The sequence below is a fragment of the Nymphalis io genome, chromosome 2 (assembly GCF_905147045.1).
Source record: "Nymphalis io chromosome 2, ilAglIoxx1.1, whole genome shotgun sequence".
NCBI lineage: Eukaryota > Metazoa > Arthropoda > Insecta > Lepidoptera > Nymphalidae > Nymphalis > Nymphalis io.
In genome coordinates, this window is record NC_065889.1 from 7,962,343 (window position 1) to 7,974,460 (window position 12,118).

The window sequence follows — 12,118 nt, forward strand, 5'->3', positions numbered from 1 at the left end:
TTTTGCCGCACACGCATAACCTTTTCTTTGAGGTTCAAGAGACGGCGATGCATAAAAAGTTGATTTTCTTGTCCGAAGTAGCCGATAAATAGACCGAGCATCCGTGGCTGTTGGATACTGAGAAAGACATATTGAATTATAATAATATATATAGACGCTGAGAAATATTTTTTAAACAAAATAAATATATTAGTAAGCGTATTCCAGGATAGCACACGCGTATCTAAAGAATTAATTCTCAAATTAAATATAACCGAATTATAAGTAATACGGAAACTTCAAAACGCAGAAAGAAAATTTCACGCCTTATCTGTATTTATTCGAAACGCTTCATGGGTATTTGAAAAATGTCACGTACACTTATAAACACTTGCCAATAAACAATCTATAAAAATAAATAAAATTTAAGCGTCTGATTTCAAAATAATTGTATGTTTTTAATTAACTTAAATGGCAATTTGCGAGTTACCAATAACAAAACAATCATTTTTATTCTAGAGTACCGTTGCTGCCTTATTATTTAAATATTTTATATCGAACTTAAATAGGTGTTATGTACATTTAAATAGATTTAGCAGATTAATTATGATGAGTCTTTTCCGTAATTTAAAGCAATGCCTGTTTTATTAGTTTTTACAGCGTAATATGTGTGCGGACTATCAAGCCACTTCGCCTTGCCGAGGCGAAAGATACCAACTACAACGGAAATGTCGCTAGACCATATATCGTTGAGCTATTGAGATTTTTTTAACGAGTTTATATAAATAGGAGATCAAATATTAGGATCACTTTGACAAGAATTTTAAATAATCAGGTTCTAGTTGGTTCTTGGGTACAATTCTTATAACAAATTGTCACTTTATCTCAATCGAATCGAAACGTAATCGTTGGCGTTTATGAATTTTCCTATTTTTTAATTTAATTATCGACTATTGGCATAAAAGTAAACAATTAAGTTTGGTTTTGACATAACGGTATATAATCATATCATCATATCGATATAACATCATAAGGGTTCGGTTTCGATCCGAATAAATATAGAATAATCAAAGTTGGGTTGGAGTTGAAATCGGAAACGTATCGCAATCGTTATATATTTGTAGAATTGGCCCTTTGATTTAGAATACGGATCGATCGCGTATGTTCGTCGAATGGTTTAAACTTTTGAAACGTACATTCAGCTATAAACATTACGACCAATAACTTCTAGGAAATCCGTTACAAAATCATAGATGACAAAATAACACTAATTTAACAATTATAATATAAATTATAATAAATTATTTTGCTTTGTCAAGAAAAAAAACATTCATAGAATAGGAATAATAATAGTGAAATCGTGATTTAATCAAATAATTTTTGAAATGTATATATAAGTGAAATTTTGAATTTATACTGTTTAAAACAGTTATTTAGTAATCACTACATTGTTAATTTTAAAGTTCCGTACAACCTATGAAAATATGAAACTCATTGAATAAGTCTAGTCTATGGGTCTGTTATTACTATTTGCTCGGAATTTAATGGACTAATTTTTTTTTAATCATATAAATAAATAATTATAATAATTTAATTTTCTTGAGGTGGTATACACACCTACGAAATAAATGGAAACAACAATAATAAACAAAACAAATAAATAGTTTTTTTTTTAAATTGGAAAATGCATCGTTTATTATTTATTTAACACTTTTTGCACAACATATACATAAAATGAGAGAAGTAGGAAACAATCAAAGAAAAAGAAAATAAAAAATGGTGCGCAAAGGCGGTCTTATCGCTTATAGCGATCTCTAACAGACAACCTTTGGTGAAAGAATTTTGTAAGAGAATGCATCGTTATGTAAATATACCTACGAATATTTCAGCATTCTAGAAATATACATTTTTTTCTATTCTATAGACTAAGGTTAAAATCGTTCAGCCATGTGTTTATTTATTCATATTACTTTAGGTTATTTCAGTACCTAGTGGTTAGCCACTAGAACATTCGATCGATAGATACGACGACATAATATATTGTGGGAGAAAATGTTTTCAAATACATACAATTTTTCTTTAGTCTTTATATAAATAAAATGAACCGCCTATCCGTTCTGACTTCGTACGGGTAAAATTAGTACACAGTTAGCTCTCATGTCAAAGCCCCCCCCCCCCAAATTTCTACCAAAATCCAGAATTCTGAAAATCCTAAATGATAATCTTGTTATAACGAGTCAGTAGGTACAAGATGTGTACCGAGAATACTGACGGTGTATCATAATCAACAGCGAATTGATAAGTTTAAAACATTTGAGAGTAATTTGTTGAGTTTGAGGCGTTGGATAAATGTAATGTAATGTAATTTTAATGGCGTGTGTGCGTTAGAAGAGTACGGTCAGCAGATAAATAAATACTGTTTTTGTTTATAAGTAAGTACTTATTAATATAAATATCTTCAACTCCAGAATAAATAAATAGAGGTTAGATATTTAGACTTTCAATTTCGGGCGGTTAGTCGATAATTTAATTTGTAATGCAGTAAATTAGTTAGCGAAACGGAAAGTGATGCTAAGTAAAACAGTGGTACAATAGTTATCTTCTTTGAATGGACGTTTACTGTGCAATCATACAATCAATAAGCAATGTATGTACATGTCTGTTGGGTCTTATGTAACATATATAGGCACGCTTTATTCTATGTACAGGAGGAAATCGTTTCAAATTGTATGCTGTTACGTTTTGTTGTATAGTAAGTAATTCTGGTAGGGATTTATGCAAGCTCGTCAGGGTATGTACCACTCACTCCTCATATATTCTACCGCCAAACAGCAAAGGTGAGTGAGTCAGTATGACTGACATAAGGGACATAACATCTTAATTCCCAAGATTGGTGGCGCATTAGCGATGTAATGTATAGTATATTAATATATAGCATATATAATATTTCTTACAATACCAAAGTCTATGGACAGTGGCGACCTTTTAACATCAGGTGGCCCACTTACCACTTGGCATTTTTTAATACAATTAAAAAAAAGTCTGATGGATATCACCAAGAGATATTATAGTGCGCAAGTGTGGGCAATTAAAGTAAACCTCGAAATAGACCTCGTGATATGTAGCTTACACTAATGAAGCAATGTGGCGAGATGGCCTACTGAATAGAACACGTGAATCAAACCCAAGGTAGAAAGGTCGCGATTTTAAATCAGCACCGCTTTTTTTAGGTAATACGTATTGTAAAATTTACCTAGTGCTCGGCGGTTAAGGAAGATATCGAGGAGAAACCTATATTTTTGAGAGCCTAGCTGCCCGTCCCTTCGTACTCGTAAAATACATATAAAGTATTTTTCCCATTTCGACCCCTCTTGAAATTTCTAAAAAATAAATCTTAGGCAATGCATTTCGAAATTTCAGCCTTCTAGGCACCGTTTGCATTTATAATATTAAGACAAACGATTTTATAAATATAAAGATCACCGTGAGATGTTTACATTTGACAAAGAGCATCTCCGTAACACCGCCTCATAAGGAAATCCAGGAATTATTGCTCAGCATTGGGGTTTATAGAATGTAATTTATGTAATATTAGCTGTTATGTGATTTATTACTATAACACCTTTATGACAAAACAGTTCAGTATCTTTTCCTTTTTTTCTTGTCAATAGATTTTGTGTCTTCCTTTAAAAAAATAGAAAAATAAAGAGTAAGAACAATACATTTGAGTAACTTGCAATAACTTTATCATTTATAGTTCAATCAACATAAATAATAATGTCCTCCAGACCGATTTCGGCCACGGCGGCCGAAATCGGTCAATCACAAGAGAGAGTAGCCAACTACACAGGAGATATTATAGTGCACAAGTGTGTGAGCAAACACAGGTGCACTCTCTATTTCCTAACTCTCGTTATCCGATGGAACGGTAATCCGACACGACCGGAAAGAGTTCAGGCGCAGGACCAACGGCTTTACGTGCTTTCCGAGGCACAGGATTGAACGCACTTCCAACTTCCAGACTCCGGGCTGCTACTGAGAATTTTCTGACAGAAAAACCCAATAACTTTTTACTGGCCCGACCTGAGAATTGAACCCAGGACCTCCGGGTCTGCGGCCTTACATCAAGCCACTAGACCAACGAGGCAGGCAATCAACATTACCAAGTAAATTAAAAAATATAATTGAACACTTCACATAAAAACAAATTACGAACGACAACTAGTTTACATAATAATTTTATTTAAAACGAATATGTAAATTTTCCATTAAAATGATGATATATTGCTAAACACAAGGGGTTTCTTTAAATTCTACGATTGAGTTTATGTATACAGTACCTACCTTATATATTTTTTTCTATTTCATTCGTTGGTAGAATATATTTACATAAATAATTGTATATTCAATGTATAAAATTTAGAAAAAATATATATACCTTATGTTTTATTTTATACAGTACTTCCTACTCCGATATTATATCATATATTATTCTGAGATATTTTTAATGAGGGATTAATCAGTCATGTATTTTAATTATATAAAATTAAAAATAATAAGAGTTGCTGGTAGGTTGAAAACTAATAATTATAGGTTTTTTTTTTGTAAAAAATAAATGTCGGCTACCACCTACTTTGTACAACTATAGCTAAAAAACATCCAGTTGACCTCATAAGTATATATCATAAGTATTCAACACCTGGACTAGATATTTCAACCGTATAGGTGCTACTATGTTAGTATAACAACTTTAATCAAGGGTGTTTTGTAATCAATCAATCAGTTCCAACATTTATAAAAATCTTTCGACAGGTTTCCATACGAAATCCTAAATATTTTTTCCATATTTTTTGTTCACATGTCGATTGTTAATATAGCGTTGAAATTATTATATATTAAAGCAATCGCTGTGAAGTAATTAATATTATCGAATAGTTCATGTATTAATTTATAATCACCCAATTGTTTGTGTTGTTTAAAGTTAAAAGTTCAAAAAGAATCTGCTACAATTATGACTTCAAAATTCAATTAAATCTGTAATCTCGACCGTACCGATGAATCTCCTCCGTGTCTTCTCCATCGCAAGTGACATTATCTGTACACAGTTGCCACAACTAAAAGCTATTAAAAAGTATATATATTATCGAATTTATTCTTCCTAGGTACACTGATTTAATGCGTCCCCGTGCTAGTTATTGAAATCCGTCTAATGCGTGTCACGTAATGACGTAACGTATTCAAACAGCAAGAATAATAATAGGTAAATAGAATTAAGCGAGGCCGAAATTCGCCCAATCTTTTCGGCGGAAGACCGGTAGCATGACTTTTTATCTAATTTTTTTTTGCGCATCATTTACAGCGCCTTTCGAATAATGATGAATGTTCTCCGGAGCGTATTTCGAGGAGATATAATCATAATAAAACACAGATTCGTTCCTATTCCCTCGCTCCCATAATCCATAATCTTAGGACTGCAATCCGACATGACTGGTGAAAGATCAGACGAACGAGAATCTTCTTTATATGCTTTCTGAGTCACTGAAGTCATATTACTAACTTGATAATTCCATACCGATGCTGAGGCTTTCTTCTCATAAAAACTCTCTAACTTTTATTGGCCCTACCGGAATGATCGGGCGTTAAATCTTTGGACTCAAGCGCTCTCAAAAGTTAGCCATCAAACTAATGATGAAGCAGTAATATAAAAAAAACAGTGATAGCGAATCCGTTGTATATAATCTTATAGCTAATTTATAAATACTAAATTGGCTTCTATATTCTTTTAATCCAATAAAATTAATTTAAAAACGAACCATTCACAGAATTGAAGTCGGTTATAATTTAAAGTAAGTACATTTACAAATAAATAATATTAATAATACAAATTTTCCTCTTTGCGATTAAAAAAAGGTAGGTATTTGTTTATGGTTTAGCTGTTTACAGTTTCATATTGTATATTATATGTTTATATTCATCGAAGCTATGTAACTTTTATGATTATGCAGCGTCATATTACATAGTTAAATCCGACTCTAATTGTTTCATTGCTAAGTTTTGTGTAGTCGGTGTTAATATTTTTGTTTCTAGTCAATGGTGCCGATATAGCTATCACGATCTCAGAATTTATATTAAGATACACTTAAGTTACCGCAAGTGCGTCATGTTATGAAAGCCACGCATGATTTTTTTTTATATCTACTATGACGTAAGCAGATCAGTTATGGGGAAGAACACGTGTATTCGATGATTTTCATTACATTCAATGATATCGCTTTATCAAAGTATGTCGAACAATTGAATCGGATACTACTATTTTGTTAGGAATTCTTATTACCAGTCGCGGCGATTCATTTTTAGCAGACTTCAAAACGAAGAAGGTTATAAATTCAGCTTTATTTCACATTAGTGGTTTTACTGTATTTTTTTTTATTCGATCAATAAAATCTCGAGGGTGTTTCCATTTTTAATTTTGTATAAAATATTTCGACTCCTTGAAAACCAGTGGATTTATTTTGTATATATATATTACATATTACTCGATATTTTTATCTGTAGTGTTGTTAAAAAGATTATAGGATTATACCACCCTCAGGTTGGTTTAAGTAAATTATGTAACCTAATATCTTTGGTCACAACCCACTTCCTCATTTGCTGCTTTTTTCCAGATAGAATGAATTTGTTATTAATATGTATTCGTAAGACAACTTTATAGTATAAGGAAATCGTGATACAACTGAATTTTATGAAAATTAGTAAATTAATCGAGATGGCCCAGTGGTAAGAACGCGTGAATCTTAACCGATGATCGTGGGTTCAGATCTGGGCAAGCACCACAGAATTTTCATGTGCTTAATTTGTGATTATAATCCATCTCGTGCTTGACGGTGAAGGAAAACATCGTGAGTTGACCTGCATTTGTCAAATTTCACTGAAATTCTGCCACGTGTATAGTCCACCAACCCGCATTGGAGCAGCGTGGTGGAATAAGCTCTAAAACTTCTCCTCAAAAAAAAAGGAAAGGAGGCCTTAGCCCAGCAGTGGGGCATTCGCAGGCTGTTATATACTTACATACTAGTAAATTAAAATGTTGTATTATACATATTGATATAAATGATGAGTAAAACATTTTTTTATGTTTTGCCATTTTGAAAATACCCATTTTTTCTATATAATTACGGCTTGGGTACTATTATTTATAATGTTTAATTTATTATACATATATTTGCGTATGTACTTAGCACGCCATTTTATTACAAATTGTGAAACGTCACGTAATGACGTAACGTACACTACAAATAATTTGTAACATTATGTTAGGTTACATACTTGCAACGAAAGAATTTAATTTTGAAAAAAAAAATAGTATGTTGAATTCTGTTATGAGCAAACATGTATTACATAAGCACGAAACGAACACATACGAAACCTCGAGAAACAAGATCCTTAATCCATCTAAAACAAACAACAATACGGTCAAAGGGCATGTGACTCATTGAGTTGCGTTACGATTATAATGTTATTAAATTGTTTTGGTTTTTATGAGTGCTACGTTAATCAGGTACTTATATTGAGAGTCACTTCACCTTGTCCGCCAATGAGAATACGTTAACCCTCGGAATATCGCAAACATCACACGTAATATGCATAATATCTAGAGAGTAATAAAAAAAATATCGACTCGTGACAAAATAGCAACACGAATATGAATACCTACTTTAAATGTTTAAATGCATTATCTTTAATATAACCTACAAAATTATTTTATTTATATATATAAAAGAATAACTAACTAAATGTCATATTAACAAACAGCCTAAACTACTGAGGCTAGCACCATGAAAAATTAGGTAAATCTAAGGAAGGATTTTTGAAAATGTAACTACTATCATAGAGATAAAAGGGCTAACAGTTTGTTTGAAAGATATTAAGCTATGGAAATTTATGTTTAGAATTTCTAAATTAAGACGCGAGCAAAGCCGCGGATAAAACTCTAGCTTCAAATATTATTGAAGTTAAATATTGGTCGTGATGTGAATGAAATTTCAAAACTTTTAACGCATAAAGGTTTTACTGTAAGTCACGTGTAAGTTGCACGCGTTGTTTTTTTTTTTAAGATCATTTGAATGACTTTACTGTTTTTTTTTTTACTTTAAATGTATGTACTATTAATGTTATTTTTACAGTGTTGCTATTATTGTAAAAAGTTACAGTGAATATTATGTTGTTAGACGTATCTTTTCACGTTCTTATCGCCCTATAAACATATAATCATTTAAGGTTTCGCTTGGAGTTTCAAAATCGCTACACTTATCTAATCATAAAATCAATACTTATCCCACTATATTCGGTCTAAGCTTTATATTATACTCGGCATTAATAATTACGATCACAACCATCGATGACAAGTAACATAGATGTAATGTTTGAAGAAATTTCACGTATTATATTTATTTATTTCGTTCAAAATAGGTTGACGTCCTTTATTGCGAGAATACCTAACTATTCAGATGTTATAGTGCACAAATATATGCACAAGCACACGATATTCACTCTCATAATCCGATGGGACGGTAAAACCGACACGACCGGAGAAAATTCAGGCGCATAAAAAACGGCTTTACGTGCATACTGAGGCACATTGTTACAAACAATGCCGGCTGCTACTAAGAATTTCTTGTCAGAAAACTTCAATACCTTTTTAATACCCTGACCAGAGATTCGAACCCTGGAATTCGTAAGGCTTAAAGGCTAGATGAACAAGGCAGTTATCTATTAATTAAAAAGATATAAAGCAGATTTTTAAACATATATGTATTTGCATATGTTAAATAGTATCAAAAGAACTTACCGAATACCGCATTCCATAAAACAGAGGACAAATCCATAAAGCATGCAACGCGCTGCGTACGCTTTCAGTATAACTCGGAGCAAACTAGGCGTACGCTTCCCTTGCGCGCGGGCCACCTCCTCTTCCCACAAACGAGCAAACTTATCTCCAAGGGGACCTGATTGAAATTAGACTCATGCTATAATTTATAAATTTCGAAAATTTTCATTAATATAAATTTTTCCATACAAATAAATAATAAAGTTTTATTTCTCATAGACAAAATCAGACATCAAAGTCATACCGATTGCATTCGATTCAAAATAACGACACAAAATACATACAAGTAATTATTATAATCGCGGTTAAATGATTCAAGATAACAAATACAATAAATGCTTAATGATTACAAACACTCAACAAAATAATTTACCACATTGCTACATCAGTAAATTACACATGGTATCAACAAAACAATTACCACTGGACAATAATTAATTACACTGACTAGCATCATATGGTCGAATTTTACGTTAGCCATATATAAGCTTAGATAACTTTTTATACATTGCCCTGAAAGTCACAGTATGTTTAGCGTTCTATTAGTATCATTCCTATTTAAATGTATATATATATATATATATATATATATATCATGTTGTATTAAGCTGAAAAGTTAGTTTCTATTTTTTGGTTTGGAATCTAATCTCAGGATCCAAACAGTCCGATTTTATAAAATCTTTTTGTATTAAATAATAAATAGTTATTTATTGAGAAAGAAACATTATATAATATGACGAGACGACTGGCTGATTCGCAGCAGTAACAGGTAGCAATAATATATATATATATAGATATATATATATATAGATCTTTATTAAAAGCTGACTTTCATTTCAGAACAATTTAATTATTTTATAGCTTTTAAGCTTTCATGTGCTTCGTAAGTAGTATGTGTCATGTTTGTACTGAAATATAAATGGACTAATAAATATTGGCTGCATGTCAATTAAAACATAAGACAAGTATGTCATGATGCTGCACAGTATAAAGATCATTTGTTTAAAGTAGAGACAAAATTGTAGCTTTTCTTTATATAATGAAATAATTTACTAATTCATATATGAATCTTCATGAATGTTTTTCTGTACTTGTGGTGTTAATATGTTTAATTGTTTATTAAATTATTTATTTATTATATTAGTATATATATATATTTATGATTTATATTTTAAAACGACAAATAATAACTTCAGGTAAACTCAGATAAATTAAAAAATTAAACTGTCAATCAACAAGTATATTACAAAAAATTTAAACAATCAAAAAAAAAAAAACATAAGATGTTGTAGTATTATGAAATACTATGTGTGTTGATCATTTGTTTCGTGACTAACCTCTTTGTCTATACTTAAACCCACAATATATGCTCAGAACTTTTTGAACATGGACTTCAATATTTTTACATATTAAGTTGTTTACTAAATACCTTTAACTAGATACTAATACTACTGTAATATTATGATTTTTAGTTTTCAGTAATTATTTTTTTTTTATAATTTAATAAGTCTTATACAACACTTGTGCAGTTAAGTATTAAGATAGTACATATTTTATCTTGCATTATTGCATAGTTTCTTAGCAATATTATTATTCTCAAAAATAAATTATATTCAGCTTAAATAGTAAATACATCATAGGTGGAAATTATTGACAAATATGATGCAATATATCAGATATTATAAAATAGTTCTTTTAATATTTTTAGAAAATTATTTGAGTTTAAAAAAAAATGTATTCGCATATTCAATCATAGATGTCAAAAAATTATACTGATTTTAATATCTAAATTCAGTAAGAAAATTTATCATCAGCCATGTAATTTCATTCCAATTTCAAATTTGAAGTAATAAAAAATAACAAGTTAAAGTAAAATAGATGAAGGGTTGAATGAAACTCACCTGAAGCATGTTCGTCTAAAGGTTCATATAAATCACTTTCTTCCATTTCTTTCTTCAGCCCACTCCAAAATATAGGTAAAGTCCATCTAAATAGTAGAATAAAAACATCAAATTATATTTTTTAATTTTAATATACTTAATATTTATACATTAAACTTATAAAAATATAGTTTTGAAACTTACGCAAAAGTCAGAGCAGAAAATGGGTTAGCCTTAGCCCGAGGATGGGGTGGCTTACCCTTTTTTTTTGTTGATTCCATTATTTATATTTATTGAAACTGCAAGAAAGATATTTTAATTTCTACTTACTACACTTATAATAACTTATTATTTTATTAATACCAAAAAATATATGCGGGTATTCAAATTTTTAATCAAAAAGTTACAAGTTGCAATATTACAATAATTAATTTATGAAATAAAAATTGTTGCGGTAATGTCATTTACACAAGAAACAGTTAACGAAGTTTTTTTAGATTTTTTTTGTGATTAAATATACTAACTTTTTTGTTTTTGTTGGTTTAGATTATGTTTATTCGGATTTAATAAATAATTGCATGGCGCCACTTCAAATACACTGTTCTGTGCCAATTTATTTTATTTGTACCCTTACAAATTTGCTATCACGAGTAAGTTTATTGTTATTATTGCCTATCAAAATACGTAATTATGATACTAAAATTGTAAAAATTTGTAAATATTATTTAGTATGAAAATTGCTATTTATTTAAAATAATATTATTTTGTTAAACTGAGATTATTTGCACCGTTACAATAACCTATTCACCACTACAGAAAAATTGGTACTAATTTGACGTTTAAGTCATTTATGTCTCATGTCTTGCGCACTGCACTGACCTATGTCATTCCTTGGTTATGGCCCTGTTATACACTACGGATAAATGAGGTTTTGTTTCTCAAATTAAAAAAATATATATGTAAAGAAATATAATTTTAAATAATAATCTGACGATAAAATATGTTTCTCAAGACTCAATCATCTCTAATATAAATATCTAAAAAAAGAAATAGGGGTTAAACATACTCAATACTGTTCATCATCGCGTTAGACGACGTCTTCAAAATTAAATAGGATATAGATTTTATTAAATAGGATAGAGTCAGTTTAAATGGAGTTATTGCACTTCATACCTTTGATTGGACCATCTTGGAAACTATGTCCCTTCTTCTTTATGCTTGTAATTATAATTATATTTACATTTTAGTTAATGTAATTACAAACTCACCCTTCATACCAGAATACAAAAATTTATACAAAGTAGTGCTTAGCTGTAGAAATGTCATAAGTAGTTTGGGACCTACACATACGAACACCTTTCACAAGGAATTA

The 12,118-nt window shown here is 30.3% G+C and overlaps 1 protein-coding gene across 3 annotated transcripts in view; it reads right to left on the reverse strand.

Annotated features, from left to right (window-relative positions):
- LOC126778469 (ATP-binding cassette sub-family C member 4-like) overlaps positions 1-11,549 on the reverse strand; it is a 36,361-nt gene extending 24,812 nt beyond the window's left edge. For all 3 annotated transcript variants that reach the window (XM_050502069.1, XM_050502053.1, XM_050502060.1), the window contains exons 1-4: positions 11,271-11,549; positions 10,951-11,045; positions 10,768-10,853; positions 8,828-8,984 (exon numbers count right to left, since the gene is read on the reverse strand). In XM_050502069.1, coding sequence (XP_050358026.1) covers positions 8,828-8,984; positions 10,768-10,853; positions 10,951-11,027 — 320 coding nt within the window. In that variant the 5' untranslated portion in view covers positions 11,028-11,045; positions 11,271-11,549. The remainder of the gene's footprint in view (positions 1-8,827; positions 8,985-10,767; positions 10,854-10,950; positions 11,046-11,270) is intronic.
- Between the last annotated feature and the right edge of the window lie 569 nt (positions 11,550-12,118).